At 46.3% G+C, this 19,791-nt stretch overlaps 1 protein-coding gene across 1 annotated transcript in view; it reads right to left on the bottom strand.

Moving 5' to 3' along the window:
- The window catches only part of LOC119285170 (polyubiquitin 11-like), a 111,994-nt gene that overhangs the window by 17,736 nt on the left and 74,467 nt on the right, over window positions 1–19,791 (bottom strand). Inside the window, exons 3-4 of the mRNA XM_037564399.1 lie at window positions 5,214–5,317; window positions 4,967–5,096 (exon numbers count right to left, since the gene is read on the bottom strand). Coding sequence (XP_037420296.1) covers window positions 4,967–5,096; window positions 5,214–5,317 — 234 coding nt within the window. The remainder of the gene's footprint in view (window positions 1–4,966; window positions 5,097–5,213; window positions 5,318–19,791) is intronic.

Genomic DNA, 19,791 nt, shown 5'->3' with positions numbered 1-19,791 from the left:
TTGTTGCACGAGATCTTGCGAGGCGGTGACCACCCATGGCCACGGCAACCCCGCATGCGTGCGGCCCGCCATTGGTCACCAGGAAAAGAAACTACATCTGGCAGAATTGCTCACCTGAGATAGGAAGGGAGGAGGTGGATTGCGGCGGAGGAAATGCGAGAGGGGGAACCCTAAAAAGCTGGCGGTCATGTAGATATAGCGAGCAACAACGGTTTTGTGGGCCGCTTGTATATTTTTACGGGTCAACCTAGATATAACAGACCTGTTCGAGCTACAAAAAACGCTATCGACATGAATTATGTGGGCCGACGAGGTTATAGCGTATCTACTAGAGTTGCACTGAGAAAGCAAAAGACGAAGGGAAGGAACAATCTGAATGAATCCAAGCACCTGCATTCTTCAGCAGTCTCATACTTCATTGTTGCTTCAAATTAGACATCAGACTAATTTTTTAGAATGGAGGCTCAAAAAGAGCCCGACTTTGAATTAACAACATTATCAACCAGTAGAATTACATTTTAAGAAAACAACCACAATTGGCACAGAAGAAACCACGACAAGATGCAAAGACTCTAGGAAGCAGCTTACAAGCCTCACTCAACAAGCTAAAAGGATAAGCAGGAAAACACATACCCCGAAGATGATGAGAGGTTCTCTAGTGCGAACAAACCACCAGGGGGACAGAGATCAGGTGACATGCACATTTGCATGTCACCGTGTGCATTGCTGCTGGAATTCAAATTTAAACATTGCGAAAAAATCTGAAAAAAATCATGCATCTTGACAACACATATTAAGATAACCCCTAAAAAATTTAGATCAAAATTCAAAAAATACATCGAGAAACGGAAAAGAGAAACTCATATGTGAATAGTCTACATAGAACCATTCGCGAACTATTCATGACAGATTTCTCCTTTTAGTTTCTCGATGTATGTTTCAAATTTTGATCTGGATTTTTTAGAGGTTATCTTAATATGTGTTGTGAAGATGCATGATTTTTTTTCAGATTTTTTCGCAATGTTTAAATCTGAATTCCAGCCGCAAGGCACACGGGGACATGCAAACATGCATGTCACCTGATCTCTTCCCCACCAGGGAGGGGAGAATTCCAACTCAGGAGCATCAAATCCAACAACGAAGAAGGGCACGTCGTCACAAAAACACCGGCAACCCCGACACGACACACCCATCCAACTCTATTGTCGTAAAAGGCCCCTGCCTCCTCACCTCGCTCGTAGTCAGATGAAGAAATTCACCTTAGAATATGGATGAAAGTCACCTAAAGGCAGCACCGGGAAAGGAACCAAGCACACCCGACTTGCCACAGACTACTCACCTAGAGCCAAACACCACCGATGTCCACGCACGGGGTCCCGTAAGAGCAAAAGCTGCATGATTGGGTGAACAAGAGCAATAGCATAGTGCCCTGGGTTGTAATGAGAACTCCATAAGCATTGTGGAGGTCGAAAGATGCAACATCGACTCTCACGACACGCTGAGATGGGACGCCGGAGGAGGGGAACCCTCCCGCCCCGGAATATCCACGAGAACCGCGGACACACAATAGTCGCACAGAGAGCAACCAAAGCTCATGATACCACCAAACAAGAAGTCCATGTGTTCGCGGGAGACACGGTACTAATGTCTTCGCACGCCAACCACATCACTGCGAATCTCACATCTCACCTACTACCTCCGTCCTGGTTTATTGGTCCTTATTGTATTTTGTGCCAAAATTTGACCATATATTTAACTAATAAAATGTTTATGTATGTCACAAAAGTCTTCGAAAACTATGTTCAAATATGAATCCGTCGATATAACTTTTGTTGACATGCATTAATATTTTGTTAGTTAAATCTTTAGTCAAACATTGACACAAATTACAAAGGGGACCAATGAACCGAAGTTCCCAAGGTGTCGCCTTCACGAAAGATACAACGCAAGAGCGTAGCCGTCGCCCAACAAAGTTGGGGTTTTCACCTGGGAGGCTATGGGTAGGGTGCGGAAGGAGCAGACCCTGATGGCTGTCAAGACCGGCGAGGACGACCTGGGATTTCTCCCGATCTTCATTTCCCCGTCACCAACACGCCATCGGCATGGGGACCGACGCCCCAAGACGGAGCAAGCCAGATCTACCTGGAGGTGAAGCCCATCGAACAACAGAGCAGGCGAAGGCGGCCAGATCTGGCGCTGACGGGAGCCAAAATTTCCACCGCGCCACTGCTCGCATCCTCCGGAGCACCTGCCATCCAAACGTCCGAGGACACCGGCCCCACACCTGTGCCACCTAGCGCTGCAAATCCGGTGGCACCTCTGCGACCGGGGCCGCCGCCCAGAGCCCGATGCCCCCGTGGCCGTGGCGGAGCAGCAAAAGCCCAACCACCACCTTCTTAGTAGCACCTTGTGCTTGCCCAGCGGCTAACTTAGGCGGCAACGAGGGAAGCGACGGGGTTAGGGTTTGGATCCCCGAGTCGCCCGAGCAGGGTCATTCATACTATTTTCACTTGTAATCAAGATTTTTGCAGCACATAATTTCTTCATTCCAATCTATATATATATCTATACCTACTAATAAAGCAAGGTGCGTTTCGCCAAATTTTTCATCCGTTCACCGCTGAAAATAATATTTTTTTCCTATCCGATGTGGTACTAAATTTATATATGTTTGTCTGCTAGAAAAAGTATTTTCGTACATGGGCCGCATTGCTATGGCCCAGCAAACTGAGCCTACTTATTTTTCTGCCCACGCACTTGGGAAAATTCTATTTTCCGCGCAGGGCGGGAAATAGTTGAGATCCCACAGGGCAACCAATATTGGGCTGGCCAATTTTTCTTTTTATCTGTATTTTACTTCTATTTTTATTCTTATTTTTGTATCTCTTTTTTTCTTCCAAGTTTACTTTCTTTTAGAATTTATTTCTTAAATTTAAAATCCTCAAAAATGTTCAGAATTAATTTTTTGGAAAATGTTCAAAATTCCAAAATATTATTGCTATTTCGAAAAATATTCTGAACTTGCAAAGGGGTTCCCATTTTTTCAAAAAATATTGTTAAATTGTTTGAGATGTCTAAAAATCAAGTAGCATTTAAAAAAGGCTACACATTCGAAAAATATACTTGTTTTAGTGAAAATTTTACAATAAAAATGTTCACAAATTTAAATAATTTTCATTTTTAGTTGGATTTTCGCACAGGACAACCAATAATGGGTTGGCCGAATTTTCTTTATTTCTGTGTTTTACTTCTATTTTTATTCTCCTTTCCTATCTCCTTTTTCCCTTCCAAGTTTATTTTTCTTTTAGAATTTATTTCGTAAATTAAAAATTCTCAAAACAAGTTCAGACTTAAGAATTGTTTTTTTGAAAATGTTAAGAATTCCAATTTTTTTGCTATTTTAGAAAAATATTCGGAACTTGCAAAATGGTTCCCATTTTGTCAAAAACAATTATTGTTTTTAAAAATAGTTTGAGATGTCTAAAAAGAAAATAGCATTTAAAAATTGCTCCAAATTCGAAAAATATTCTGTTTTACTGAAATTTTAATAATTAAAAATAATGTTTTGTATGAAAGATACACATTTTCTAAAAATCTTAGGAATTTTGAAAATATGTTCCCTTTTAAAAATGTTCACAAAGTCAAATAATGTTAATGTTTTTATAAAAAAATGGTGTTTTGAGAAAATATTTGTGAATTGAAAAAGATGTCTCCTTTCATATTTTGTTCGCGTATTAAAAAGTGTACATTATTTTTAAAAAACTATTCCAGATTTAAAATATTGTTCATACCTTAAAGTCCCCTCGATTGGAAGGATTGAAAAGAAAAGTAGATTGAATAACTCATGGGTCTTCCCCGACGTACGATGACATAACAAAACTCTTAAACGCCATCAATTAATGAATGAGAAAATAGCGGATTGATTCCTCCACACGCTGCGAAACCGAGGAGCTAATCGTTTCTTTTTTTCTTGTGCACATAGGGTTATGTTTGCACATATAATTCTCATTGACTTTAAATGCGTACTATTTTATCTTCCGTTGCAACGCACGGGCATACGTGCTAGTTAGTATCAATTTCTTAAGCATGTCAGCATATTAGCACCAAGTGTTTAACAGTGCAATCAAGATCCGACTTACATAAGAGCTTAGGTTCCAGGTTTTGATCAATCACAAAGTGTTGTTATGTCACGAAGCCACAAAAGATATTGCAATCAGCGGCACTGAGTAACAGGAAAAATCAAAAGCCATGTCAAACAAAAATCGGGTCGCAGGATCCCCAAGTCATGCTACCATCGGTGGGGACTGGAGATGTACTCAGGACTGTAATCAACACATTAAACAGTCGGAAGAAAACCATGCCATCAACACACTACACTACCTGATGTTAATCAAGGTTCTACATCCATGAGGACCTTTACAACGAACTAATTAGAAGGTCCATCTCTGATGACGCTGGCATGAGTATATGAGCGAGCACTGAGAAGTTAATTCACTGACGCAGGACACTTTAGCGCCTCCATCTCCTGTACCAGCTATCCTTCTTTAGCCTCAGCTGTAAATGATAGGTTGGGCAATCAGATCAATGAACTTCACAATTAAGGCGAAGAACATGGCATGGACAATTAAGTTTCACCTGGTTGCTGTGGCACTTCTTCTTGCGACAGTTTGTAGCTCTGAGAGATAGCCGAGCATAGCACCTCCAACAGAATCAATGGTGAAAAAAGTTACTCCTGCACAAAGCAATTCCTAAAGTGAAAACGATAAGACGTGGTAAGTGAACATCGATCATCCGATTAGTTTGGCACAGTCGGACACCCCAACATCTGACAGACACCCGGCATATATTTCTGAACAACAGCTAAATCGCCCGATGCAACAAATGTAGGAGTAGTACGTACTTGCAGCAGATCTTCCTGTCTGAGTTGTACTTTTCTGCGAGGGTTCTCAGGCTGGGCTCGAACCACATGTTGCCCCCGCGGAGGTGAAGCAGGAGGTGGAGGGTGGAGTCCTTCTGGATATCGTAATCGGCCAGGTTGCAGCCGTCCTCCAGCTGCTTCCCCGCGAAGATGAGGCGCTGCTGCTCCGGCGAGACGCCTGCGGCCACACGACAGGACAGAGAGTAAACCTCTCAAGTCTCAAACTCAACAAAGAGACGCCGTTCATGGCGGCGCCGATGCGACGTAGTGGTGTGGTTGGCTTATGTAGTAGTACCTTCCTCGCCGTGGACCTTGGCCTTGACACTGTCGACGGTGTCGATGCTCTCGACCTTCAGGGTGATGGTCTTCCCCGCCGGCGTCTTCACGAAGATCTGCATCCTCAGCGCCCGATTCACTGTCCGGGTTTTCTTCTGTTCTTGGTTCTGGACGCGTTCGGTGGGGTGAGTACGGCCTAATATAGCCGGCGGGCGGCGGTCACGCACGGGACGTTCCTCCTCCGTCTAGTACTCTGAGTTTGTTTCGTCCAAGAGGAAACGCGCCCGTCAAGTTACCGAAGCAAATTTTCTCAAAAAAAACCAAAGTTACCGAAGCAAAATCGGGCGTTCAGATAATATGGTAGTAAGAGCATCTCCAACGACAGCCTTAAAATAAGGATATGCCCCATTCTGATGACGCAAAACTACTTTTTGCGTGCCCTATATTGGGTTGTTATTGGAAATACTCTAACTTGATCCCTTATACTTGTGGGTCATCATATACCATCCAGAGATCCGTCACGAAGTATTATGGCACGGTTGATCGGTTGGAGGCAATATAACCTTTGCGTGCAGCAACCATGGAGATCATAAGTTCCGATTCTTCTTGCTCTACTTGTTGATTGATTGATTCACTCATTATTGCTTTACAGGTTGTATAGTCTGCACGTGCTACCGTGATGTACTACAGGTCAGTGAGCAGACCATTCACGCATTACATTGTTTGATGAAGCTCAAGGAACATTATGTATGGGATAACATAATCCATCCATGAAAAACTTGTTGAATCGTGGTTAGTCTTGTTGAATTTGAACTATTGTTGTACTAGACAAATTTGCATACTATTTATGAATGATCTGTGCTATTTTCTATCCGAACTTTTAATCAATTCCGTCGTGTTTGGTGAAAATCATTCAATTAGTTCAAATCCTGTCTAATATATATATGCAGATAGCTTCGGATATATGGCTTTCGCATCCGTGACCGCGGAGCGGACCGGCCTCCTGTCTGTGGACGGATACGGTGTCCAGTTTGAGGGTCGGCGGCGGAGATGCCCTAACCTTATTTTCCATAGGAAACAATCACAACTAGCAAAACACAAATACAATTGTCTGTAACTGTCAACCAAAAACCAATGATTACAATAGAATGGTAGTCGTGTGCATCAACAACGGTACCGCTACTTATTGGTCCCTTTTGTAATTTGTGCTAAATTTTAATCAAAGATTTAACTGACAAAATGTTAGTGCATGTTAACAAAAATTATATCGTTGGATTTGTATTTAAACATAATTTTCAATGATGTAATTTTTTGTGATATGCATGAACATTTTGTTAGTTAAATTTATGGTCAAAATTTGGCACAGATTACGATAAGAACGAATAAATCAGGACAGAGGGTACATACTAATTATGCTAACTAGATGGTTCCCCGCGCGTTGCTACGGGAACTACTGTCTAAATAAATATGTTACTCCGCAAAACAACTCACCTAAAAGTACCAGCACAATAATGAATAAATGATTATCTGTTGATAGCCATATATCAGAATGATATGGCTGTAGTGCTACATAGGCACTTAGGCAAGATCGATCCTTCCTAGATTATATCATTGAAAGTCTAGAGAATAGACGAACAACAGTATTTAGGTACACCGGAGACCCGCAGAACGAATATTCAAGCTTCAACTATAACATCACCACCTAGCTATAACCCAAGTCTTGATTGTGCAAAATCTCCATCACAACTGACATGTACATTTACTTTGATCCATGCAACAATAGGTAGTAAACAAATGGTATTAGTCTTGATAGAATCGTACGGTTTCACCTTCTAAACATTTATGTAGTATTTAATTTTATCTTACATGTTTCATTCGAGAGCTCCCACTTGTGACAATTATTATGTATTGGACCTATGCTGAAAGATTAACAAAGTAATCCACTGATCTGTTCAGTAGCTTTACGAAAGTGGCATAAATTGAGGTGGTGCCAAACTTACGGAATGTTCATCTATCTAGTCGCTCATAATAAGCAACGAATCTGGTCTCCACCTAGTAAATAACTCGGGAGGTAGCTATTGACCAATTCAAATGCTGAGTGAAGGGCCACTACCGAACAATTCCACAGCAGGAGAATTTGTAGTTTGACACTTGAGCCTGTAGAATGAGAAAGAGAGAACATAATTAAAATATTACATGGTATGTGTAGATATTTTGATCTAAAAAATAAATTTCTTACTATATATGTATAACCATTTCTATACATCATCATTCATGAAAGCAAACTTCTGCAATTTTACAAAGTAAATTCATCGGACATCTTCAGCAATGCATGATAATAAGATATGTGCGAATGTGAACCTAAAAAGAGAATGAAAGAGCAGAAGTTACATCATGTGGATTATAGAATTGTCTTCCTGAATGGTCTGACAACATGGTTAATAAAATTGTATGTTCTGCGCAAACTCAATAGCATGTTTGCAGACCTTAATTGATCTGGGATCTCCGGTGTACGTAAATACTGTTGTTACACCAGTATCTTTTCTTCTGTAGCTGACTGCATTGTAGATGTCGTGAAACCTTGCCTCCCTTCTCCTGACAAAGCCGAGGCTTCAGCTGGCTGTTGCTACTGTTAGACACATCACGTGGTGCGCGATCGTTGAATGGCGAGAGTACTACACGAGAAATACAAATGAAGAAAATCAAAATACCGATAGAGAGAAAAACAGTTGGCAAAAGAATCCTAACCCCCATACCTCTTTTATTTCTTATCTTATGAATCATAGACTGCGGCACATGGCGTTTTATAATCTGTCCATGGGAAGCATGACGAAAGACAAATCATGGCAAAATTTCAGCAACTTATTTTTGCTTGCAAGGGGTTCACGTGACATCAGTGCCCTTTTTTTCTGTGTATACATCAAGATCAGTAGAAAAATATATTTAAAGAGTGCCATAGGAGGGCACATCAATTTAAAAAAAATCAATGGAACAATGAATAGATGCACAAATCAGAATTAGCCAAATCTAGTATTTGCATAACATTTTAGCACGTCAAAAAAGAATGAGTATTACTGGTACCAGAAAATACCAAAATTATTCTATGAAAATCGGAAGTTACATCACCATAAATATACTACAAAGAGGAGCGGGGAGAGTGCATGGAGGCGATGGTACCGAGACATGACGGTGCTGTAGTCGCAAGAAGCCCAGAAGAACCCCTGCCTTTGCCTATACAGAAGAAACGTAAACATGTGCCGCAGTCTATCCTCCACTGGCCTTGACGTGAGAGCATATGAACGAGATTTACCTACAGGAGTCATGGATTGAGGATTAGAAGCGTTGTAATGGAGAGAGAGGAGGAGCAAGCGTCACTGCAAGAGGAGCTCCAATCTATCCCCATCGAGGCCTCGCAGCCTTCTCCATCCGTCTGCTGCGCTCACCCGGCCGCTCATACTACCGGAGAGAGAGATTGGAAGGAAAGGGATTAAAAGGGCCGAGAAGGGGAAGAGACCGGGGAAGGGGAGAAGACCACGCGGTACTTTTAGGGTCAGTTGAATAAAAAGAAGTAATCTGAATTAAAAATATCTGCGATTCTTTGTTGATCGGGAGATTGGCTTATTTTGTAACAGAAATGCTGACGTGGCATGTGTGATGATGTTGACAGTCTGCATGTTGAGATAAATCAAATAGTGGAGGTGAACTTCTTAAATATATAGGATTAGCAGAAACTGAAGGAAATATGCCCTAAAGGCAATAATAAAGTTGTTATTTATACTTCCTTATATCATGACAAATGTTTATTATTTATGCTAGAATTGTATTAACCGGAAACTTAGTACATGTGTGAATACATAGACAAACAAAGTGTCACTAGTATGTCTCTACTTGACTAGCTTGTTGAATCAAAGATGGTTAAGTTTCCTAGCCATAGACATGAGTTGTCATTTGATTAACGGGATCACATCATTAGAGAATGATGTGATTGACTTGACCCATTCCATTAGCTTAGCATTTGATCGTTTAGTATATTGCTATTGTTTTCTTCATGACTTATACATGTTCCTATGATATGTGATTATGCAACTCCCGAATACCGGAGAAACACTTTGTGTGCTACCAAACGTCATAACATAACTGGATGATTATAAATGTGCTCTACAGGTGTCTCCGATGGTACTTGTTGAGTTGGCATAGATCAAGATTAGTATTTGTCACTTCGATTGTCGGAGAGGTATCTCTGGGCCCTCTCGGTAATGCACATCACTATAAGTCTTGCAAGCAATGTAACTAATGAGTTAGTTGCGGGATGATACATTACAGAACGAGTAAAGAGACTTGCCGGTAACGAGATTGAACTAGGTATTGAGATACCGATGATCGAATCTCGGGCAAGTAGCATACCGATGACAAAGGGAACGACGTATGTTGTTATGCAGTTTGACCGATAAAGATCTTCGTAGAATATTGTAACACCCACAATGCGGCTATATCTCCCACGTGTCGGGGCACGACTTAGAGGCATAGCCGCATGGTAGGCATGTCGCAAGAGGGGTAATCTTTACACATCCCATATACTGAATAAGAAAGGGATAAAGAGTCGGCTTACAATCGCCACTTCACACAATACATAAATAGTTCATACATCATCCAAGGTACAAACAAAGGTCCGACTACGAAACCAAAATAAAAAAAGACCACCCCAAATGCTAGATCCCCGATCGTCCCAACTGGCCTCCACTACTGATCATCAGGAAAGGAAACATAATAGCGACCCAAGTCTTCATCGAATTCCCACTTGAGTTCGGTAGCATTGCCTGCACTGGTATCCTCGGCACCTGCAACTGTTTGGAGGTATCCGTGAGTCACGAGGACTCAGCAATCTCACACCCTCGCGATCAAGACTATTTAAGCTTATGGGTAGGAAAGGGTAGCAAGGTGGAGTTGCAGCAAGCACTAGCATGTATGGTGGCTAACATACGCAAAAGAGAGCGAGAAGAGAAGCAACGCACGGTCGAGAAGATAGAAAAGATCAAGAAGTGATCCTGAAACTACTTACACTCAGGCATAACACAAGACCGCGTTCTCTTCCCGGACTCCGCCGAAAAGAGACCATCACGGCAACACACGCGGTTGATTCATTTTAATTAAGTTAAGTGTCAAGTTTTCTACAACCGGATATTAACAAATTTCCATCTGCCCATAACCGCGAGCACGACTTTCGAAAGTTCAAAACCCTGCAGGGGTGTCCCAACTTAGCCCATCACAAGCTCTCACAGTCAACGAAGGATATTCCTTCTCCCAGGAAGACCCGATCAGACTCGGAATCCCGGTTACAAGACATTTTGACAATGGTAAAACAAGACCAGCAAAGCCACCCGATGTGCTGACAAATCCCGATAGGAGTCGCACGTATCTCGTTCTCAGGGCACACCGGATGGGCAAGACGCCGGGTTGGCATAGACCCTGGTTGCCCAGGGGGCGCCGGACAACGTCCAGTTTGGACCAACACTCGGAGGAGCACTGGCCCGGGGGTTAAAATAAAGATGACCCTTGAGTCCGCGGAATCCAAGGGAAAAGACTTAGGTGGCAAATGGTAAAACCAAGGTTGGGCCTTGCTGGAGGAGTTTTATTCAAGACGAACTGTCAAGGGGTTTCCATAACACCCAACCGCGTAAGGAACGCAAAATTAAGGAACATAACACCGGTATGACGGAAACTAGGGCGGCAAGAGTGGAACAAAACACCAGGCATAAGGCCGAGCCTTCCACCCTTTACCAAGTATATAGATGCAATAAAGTAAATAAGAGATAATAATGATATCCCAACAATATCCATGTTCCAACAAGGAACAAACTTCATCTTCACCTGCAACTAGCAACGCTATAAGAGGGGTTGAGCAAAAGCGGTAACATAGCCAAACAAGGATTTGATAGGAAGGTGGGTTAGAGGCTTGACATGGCAATATGGGAGGCATGATATAACAAGTGGTAGGCAGCGTGACATAGCGGTAGAACGAACAACTAGCAAGCAAAGATAGAAGTGATTTCGAGGGTATGGTCATCTTGCCTGCAAAGTTCTCAGAGTTGTCGAAAGCTTGATCCTCGTAAGCATTATCAATAGGTTCCTCGGTCACGTACTCGTCTCCTGGTTCTACCTAAGGCAAGAACACAAGCAAAGGACTAACAATCAATCACTATGCGATGCACAAGCAATATGATGCAATATATGGCATGATATGCAAGATGTGATATGCAATGCATATGCGTGCTCCGGAAGGAAAAGGATGAACAAGGCATCAACTTGGCAAAATAAGTATGCCACTAGAAAGATGAGATGATTTCGGTAGAAATCGATATAAAGATCACCGGAAACGGATGCACGGTTTGCAAATGGCGAGCAAAACAAGAATGGCACAATTCTGCGATTAACAGCACGATGCTATCTAGAATGCAACAAGAAACTAAGCTACCGCACCCCAACATATCAACAAGGCATATAGCAGTGATGTACTCAAGATGCTTGACAAAACATGAACACTGAGCTACATCTAAATCACACAAGAGTAGATTCAAACAAGCATGGCAAAAGTGCAAAAGATATCAGCTTCACAGACTTGGTGAAAATACTAACATACCAGAAATAACATCAGGAAGCCATGTTTAGAGCAAGCAAACAACATGCTACAGGAACATATCATAGCAATACAAGGCATGGCATGAATCTACTAAAAGCATAGAACAAAAGTCCCTTACTGGACATGAGCCAAAAGGCACAGAAGATATGATGACACCCATGTAAACATAGCAAGTTTTATTAACAGTTTTAGACTTAGCAGAAAACAGAGCATGGCATAAACAACATCATGAAGGCAACTTTGCGAGCTCAAATCACTCATCATAAAGCCTTGAATGACAAAAAAGTATACACAGCAAGATGACATGTTCATGAAGCTAACCATGGCAAGAGAAGTTTATAACATGCATGGATCACTAGCAACAACCATGGCAAAATTGATTAACATGTAAACAATCTGCCAGGAACATTTTATAGCAAAAGTAGAGCAAGAACAAGACATGCTAGTGCACTCCATAATTGCAAACAAGGACATGGATGGATAGAGAATAACCATATGTCCAAAACACCCTTACTGAAGATACTCAAAACAAGCATGGATATCACTGTAGCATCAAGTTAACATGGCATCAAAATAACAGCAGGACAAGGACTTAGCAAAAACTTAAGTCCCTGAAATCAGCAACATTGCGGAGGCTACTTTGCATGCTTGTGCTAGTCACCACATAGATCAAAAAATTACATGGCAAGAACCCCTGTAAACATGACATAGCTCAAAACACATGTAGAGCTCATGTCCATATGATGCACACATCAAATGCAACAAAAATGACAAATCATCATGAACTGATAAGTGCCAGCAGTAAACATTTTATAGCACTCTTGCATCAATGATTTTGGCATCAAGATGAACTAAAACAAGCATGCCACAATGGAATGAAATGAAGAGCATCTCACAATGAACATTTTGATATATCATATGCCAGATTAGAAGCCACGGTCATGGAGATATGATGCTATGAACGGGGTTAACCTGCTCAGATCTAGGGTTCGCATGGATTCCGAGGCGTGACTGGATCTCGCCGGAGAACTCGCCGGGGAGGGAGAGGACGGCGGCCGGAGCGCTGGGGCGGCGGATCCGGCCGGCCCGTGGCCGAGTCTGGCCGGAGGTCCGCCGGAGTCGAGCGCGCACGGCGAGGCCCGGCCGGGCGGCGCGGCGTCGACCCGGTGGTGGTGGGAGGCGCTGGCGGCGGGGCGGCACGGCGAGATGGGCAGCGGCGGCCGGCGGCGGCGGGAAGGTGCGCTCGGGCGGCAAGGAAGGTCGGGCGGCGCTCCGGGCCGGGAGGGCCTAGCTGGGGCCCCACGGGCCGACGCGCTGGGAGGCGGCAGCGCGCCACGTGGCGGCACGCCAGTGGCTGCGGGCGGCGGCCATGACTCGTTCGGTGCGGGCCGGACGTGTCTGGCGGCGGAGAGGCCTAGATCTAGGGTTGGATTGCACGAAAAATTCGAAGGGAGCACCTATTTATAGGTAGGAGTAGGTAGGAGTGTCCAAATGAGGTGTAGTTTTCGCCCACACGATCGTGATCCGGTGACAGAGGACATGGAAGTGGTTTAGATGGGTTATTGGGCTGTTTTGGAGGGGTGTTGGGATGCAACACACAAGAGGCCTTTGCGGTTACCCGGTTAACCGTTGGAGCATCAGACCGACTCCAAATGGAACGAAATTTGACAGGCGGTCTACCGGTGGTGTAACAAGGCCACTTGGCAAATCTCGGTCCATTCCGAGAACGTTTAACACCCGCTCATGAAAAGAAACAAGAGGGGGGCGCCGGTGCATGTGGGAGTGTCGGATTGCAAAACGGACAACGGGGAAAATGCTCGGATGCATGAGACGAACATGTATGCAAATGCGATGCACATGATGACATGATATGAAATGCATGACAAAAAAATGCAAAACGAAGACAAAAACCCAACCACGAAGGGAATCTCGTAACTTAAAGCCGAAAATGGCAAGAGTCGGAGTTACAAATATGGCATGTTACATCCAGGGTGTTACAAATATGTAGGAACCAATATGAGCATCCAGGTTCCGCTATTGGTTACTGACCGGAGACGTGTCTCGGTCATGTCTACATAGTTCTCGAACCCGTAGGGTTCGCACGCTTAACGTTAGGTGACGATCGATATTATGATTTTATGTGTTTTGATGTACCGAAGGTAGTTCGGAGTCCCGGATGTGATCACGGACATGACGAGGAGTCTCGAAATGGTCGAGACATTAAGATTGATATATTGGATGGCTACTTTCGGACACCGGAAGGGTTTCGGGTGATCTCGGAGAAAACCGGAGTGCCAGAGGGGTTACCGGAACCCCCGGGGGACTAATGGGCCTTAATGGGCCCTAGTGGAGAGAGAGAGAGAGAGCGGGGCTGGCCAGGGCAGGCCGCGCGCCCCCTCCCCTTGAGTCCGAATAGGACAAGGAAGGGGGCGGCGCCTGTCATGGATCTAAGACTGACAGTAGAATGGGGGTAGGTATGAGGAGGCAAGATCCTAGCTATGGAGTAGTTGTACACACGAGTTTTACGAGTTCAGGCCCTTCTCGGAGGAAGTAACATCCCTACGTCTCGGTGCCCTGAGGCGGTCGACTGGATTATATGTGTGGGTGTGAGTTTACAAAAGTGCGAACCCCTGTCCCAGAGGAGGGAGGTGGCTTATATAGAGTGCGCCAGGACCCCAGCTCGCCTCCGTTACACAGGGTTCAATGCTCATAAAGGAAAGGTGTTACTGGTAACGTCTACAGTAAAATGTCATAAATGCTCATAATGCTATGGTTTAAGTCCTAACTGTTGCAGAGTGGAGGGTTCCTCATCTTCTGGTGGTCGAGTGTCTTCAAGATGGTCGAGTGAGCGCATCTCCACGGTCGAGTGGATGATGATTTCTCTTCGACTGCTTCTGATTCTTTGTAAAGATGTCCTTGGGGAGGGTATGCTGGACAGGTCCATGACCCTACCCTAGGTACATAGCTTCATCATTAGCCCCCGAATGGATCAGGGTTTGAGTGAGGAAGGGGTTGAGAACACTTCCGACCCACTCTTTGCGCTATGAATATGCCTTGTCCTGAAACAATGAGTTGAGGAGATGACGTCGACTCCTTTCTCAATCGCCTTGGTCCATTCTTGGTTGTTGTCGAGTGGACTTTCATGGTAGAATTCCGAATGATGATGTAGAGGGTGTTTGTCTTCAGTCTGACAGGTTGTTCTGCTCTCCGCGGATCTCGCGGGATTCAAATTTTGGGAAGTGCGCCAGACGGGAGGAACCGAGGTTATCAGGACGGATTAGGCAAGTCTCCTTGATCCCCGCGCCACCTTTTTCGCCACGTACTGCGCGCGCGACTGTTGCGGGATTTGTTTAGATCGCTTGGGTCCACCAGTCAGCCACTCGGTGGAAGGCCTTATAAAAGGTCTCGGGCTAGGCCTCTGCTCCGCACGCTCCCATTCTCTCTTCTCTTTCTCCCGATCCCTCCGCCCTCTCGCTTCCGCCTCGTCGCCGGACCTCTGCTCAAGCTTGATCCTCCACCATGGGGAAGGATAAGACGACGGCGCTGGAACACGCGAAGAAGGCGACCACGAAGGCGAAGGGCAAGCGGACCAGCCGGGGCGGATCCTCGTCGAGGTCCGGCCTGCCGGCGGGCTGGATCCAGGGCGACTGGATCCGCTCGGCAATCACGCAGGACGACCTCGACGACCTGGTGGAGGGGGGATTGATCCCTCACAATTCGGCTCGGCTCCCGGGGGATGAAACCGAGCTACAGCCTAGAGAGGGTGAGTGTGTCCTCCTCGCAACCCACATATATCGTGGATTCTCACTGCCTCCCCACCCTTTCTTCCGGGCTTTTTTGAACTTCTTTAGGGCTCAGCTCCACCATTTCACTCCGAACACCATAGTCTATCTGGCCGCTTTCGTGTCCATGTGCGAAAACTTCTTGGGCTGTCGACCGCACTGGGGGCTTTTCAAACACATCTTCACTTGCCGTTCCCAGTCGGTCAAAAGGCCAAGTCGAGTGACGAGAGGACGAGGGTGATCCAGATGTGCGGCGGTCTGGGGATCCAGATGAGGAGCAAGAGTACTTTTCCAGCGATGATCCTTCCTGACTCGGTCCGGGGCTGGCAGTCGACTTGGTTTTATTGCAAGGATCAGCCAACCCCTGGCCAGTCGACTGGACTTCCTCCTTTTTCCTTGGCTCGAGTGGAGAAGCCTGCTCCCCTGAAGGTAGTTCGAGAAGAGAAGGCGCAGGTCAAGGAGCTGGTTGAATAGGTCGTCCAGCTTGTTCGCGACGGAGTGACCGGGATGGATCTGCTGGAGGTCTTTCTCGGTCGACGCATCCAACCTCTTCAGGCGCGCGATCATCCGATGTGGATGTACTCTGGGCTCGAGGATACCACTCGGATCCACCCGGAGGAGGTTAGCGAGGATATCTTGGAGAACTGGTTGAGGGGAATCACTGGCAACAAAGACAACCCTCGAGGATCCAGGAGGGTGATTCCATTCGACAACTCGCACCAGCCGGAGCAGGTATATTTCTGTTTTATCAAGTATCTTTCCGATTCACCACGTGATGTCCCATTTGTGGTCGACTGAATGTCTTTTGGTTGTTACCCTTTCAAGCCCTCATTGGGATGTACTCGATGCCCAACGGAGTGCAGGACCCAGGCGCTGAAGAAGAAGGGAGCGGGGGCGAGAGCGGCGAGGAGCATTCGGAAGCCGAGGAGGACGAGGAGAGCGATGCATTGACCGATGAGGAAGAAGTCGACTCGCCTCCTCACAGGGAGATAAGGTCCAAGCACACTCATGACCCGGCACACGCTCCGGACTTGGTGGCTGCGCCGATCGGGCAATCCTCGAAGCGCCCCAAGACGTCTTCCCCGACGCCGACTGAGAAGCCTCCAAAGCAATCCAAGGTCGCGCCGCTTCCAGCGCCGAAAGTGCCGAAAGCCATCTCTTCCAAACTGCCCAAAGCTTTGCCTCGGATCAAAGTGACCGTTCCTACTATCTCCGGGTAACCATTTGACTTGCCCTTATGTGGATTCAATTAACTGGGTGTAACCGATTGAATGCGGGTCTTTGCAGTGCTGCTACGTCAGGGACCTCTTCATACCAGTACCGGGACGAGGAAATGGAGGATGCGCTAACCTCTAACCCAGGTATGAACTCTTGCGATTTCGATTCTTGATCCTTTTAGGGTCGAGTGGTTCACTTGGGGTCGAATGTTCTGTCTTGCAGCTCCACCCAACATCATTGACCTTCCGGACGATGACGAAGATGTGGCTCCTAAGCCTAGGAAGAGCAAGAAGGTAACAACTGGCAGGGTGGCTCGGCAAGAACCAATTGCAATGCCTCCCGTCTGTCAAGCTGAAGACGCGGGCAGGGCCACTGTGACATTCGCTACACCCTTGCCGAGTGGGCATCCCACGCGGTCGACCACGCCTGTGGTTCCTTCAACCATCCAACTCCACACCACGGAGCCTCAAGCAGCCGCACCTGGGTCGTCTGCACATTTTTTCACCAGCTACCCCGTCCCAGACAACTAGTCGGAAGCGGCCGTGGAAGCCATCCGACAGGCTGATATGATGATGGAGCGGGTGAAGATAGTGCACGAGAGCAGTCAGGCTTCCTACGACGCTAGTGCCGCCCTTCGGGCCAACGTTCAGGTGAGTAGACTTTCCGACTGTTTTTGTTCTCAAAAAATCTTCTTCTGCACAATCTCCTGTTGTTCACGTTGAATTAGAGCACCCACTGGGTGTTGCTGTCGATTTTGGTAGTTTCGCTCTTCCACTCGGTCTGGGCGAGTGGGATCAGAACCGGTGGGGGCACGCCAAGTGCACCCACTGGGTGTAGTCCCCGAGACCGCGGTCGACTACTGACAGTCGACTGTGGTCTGAGTTCTTCTTTCTTGACGGCGCAATTGTTCTTTCTCTCTCTCTTTTACTCCTTGCACTCGACTCCGGCGGGCCGGTCGAGTGGGATCAGAACCGGTGGGGGCACACCAAGTGCACCCACTGGGTGTAGTCCCCGAGACCACGGTCGATTGCTGGCAGTCGACTGGGGTCTGAACAGCTTGTTGTCCACTTCTTTAGGTTTTATTCACTCGGAAATGAATTGCCTTCGAACCTATCGATTGATCCGTCTCTTGCCTCCTGCAGAAGTCTTGTACTCTTATCTCCAAGTTTGACGAACTCGAAGAGAAGCAGAGGCAACTCAACTTAGACTTGGAATTGGCTCAGCAAAAATCTGAAAAAAGCTCAAGACAAGGCCACTGGTATGGAAGGTAACTGATTGCCGACTGAACTTCAATATATCTCTTTGATCTCTTTTTTGATTCGATTATTTCTTTTGTAGAGAAAATGAAGTTGGCTCTGGACAAGAAGGACTCGGACCTCACCGCCGCGCAAAAAGCAGCCCAAGACAAAACCGTTCTCGCAGACAAGAAGCTTGCTTCAGTCGAACGCTTGAAGGAGAGGTGACTAGACTGACATCTTGTCTTAATGAAGCTAACCGCGAAGTGACCAGCCTGAAGAAGGATTAGGTCGTCCTGAACAAAAAGTTGGAGTCTGTGATCCGCAAGAGGAATGACACGGAAGCATATCTGAGGACCCTCGCCAAGAAGCTTTATCTCGTGCTGGGAGGTATTTCTTTTAATCCGACTGTGTTGATGCTTGCCATCGGATTTTGCTCGGTTGATTGAACTGACTTTTGGCTGCAGAACTCTGTCAAGACTTTGACGAAGAAACTGGAAGGGTCGAGACGGGTCTGGACCCTATCGCTTCCCCGGTCTGCGACGAAACTGCGATGAACGTGCTCCGACTGGAGTCCCGTATCGCCAGCGCCACAAGCTACCTCGCACACCTGAAGGAGGTTGTCTCTCGAATCGACTCGATGCTTTGGCCGGGGGCGACGCTTCAGAATGATCTGGAATCTCTGATGACTCGACTGAATGAGATCCCTGATCGAGTGCAAGAATGGAAGAAATCCTCCGCCCGGTGTGGTGCTGAAGTGGCGCTGTCCCTGGTGCAAGTCCCTTGCAAGGAGGCTCGTGAAGACAAGCTGGCTGCGATCAAAGTCGCTAACACCAAAAAGCACGAATTCCAGTCCTTCATGGAGACTTTCATTGCTCCCGCCACTCGGATCGCTGATGGGATCGATTTGGACTCATTCGTGGAGCCTGCCAGCCCTCCTCCGGCCGAGTGAACAATCTTATGAAACTTGGGTACGCTTTAAATTTGCCTCGGAATGCCGAGTGGTTTCTGTAACCGTTAAACTCCTTCGGGCTTGGTGCCCGAGTACCTTTGATTCGCTGCTTGGAACCTTTTAGTATTTATCTGAATTTGGTTTATCTCCGAATGTGCTTGTGTTTGCCTTCGGATGGACTTTGCTTGCTGCACCTCTTCGTCCTTGCGGATAGGGATGGAGCAGACGTTGTATTTGTGCCGCAGCTCCAAAGGAGAAGGTGGCAGTCGACCTGCACCTCATCGTCCTTGCGGATAAGGATGGAGTGGACGTTGTATTTGTGCCGCAGCTCCGAAGGAGAAGGTTGCAGTCAACCTGCACCTCGTCGTCCTTGCAGATAGGGATGGAGCGGACGTTGTATTTGTGCCGCAGCTCCGAAGGAGAAGGTTGCAGTCGACCTGCACCTCGTCGTCCTTGCGGATATGAATGGGTCTCAAACTTAGGCGAGTACTGGACTGCAGCGAAGCCCCCGAGTGGGAGGATTGCTCTCCACTCGGTAGGATTTTTCCAAACTTAGGTGAGTGCTGGACTGCCGTTAAGCCTCTTAGTGAGAGAACTTAGGCGAGTGCTCGACTGCAGCTAAGCCTCTGAGTGGGAGGACTGCTCTCCACTCGGTAGGGTTTTTTCAAACTTAGGGGAGTGCTGGACTGCCGTTAAGTCTCTTAGTGAGAGAACTTAGGCGAGTGCTCGACTGCAGCTAAGCCCCCGAGTGGGAGGACTGCTCTCCACTCGGT

The sequence above is a fragment of the Triticum dicoccoides genome, chromosome 4A (assembly GCF_002162155.2).
Source record: "Triticum dicoccoides isolate Atlit2015 ecotype Zavitan chromosome 4A, WEW_v2.0, whole genome shotgun sequence".
In the NCBI taxonomy this organism is placed as follows: domain Eukaryota; kingdom Viridiplantae; phylum Streptophyta; class Magnoliopsida; order Poales; family Poaceae; genus Triticum; species Triticum dicoccoides.
The sequence above is the reverse complement of the archived record's forward strand: the minus strand, read 5'-3'. Positions and strand labels throughout refer to the sequence as shown.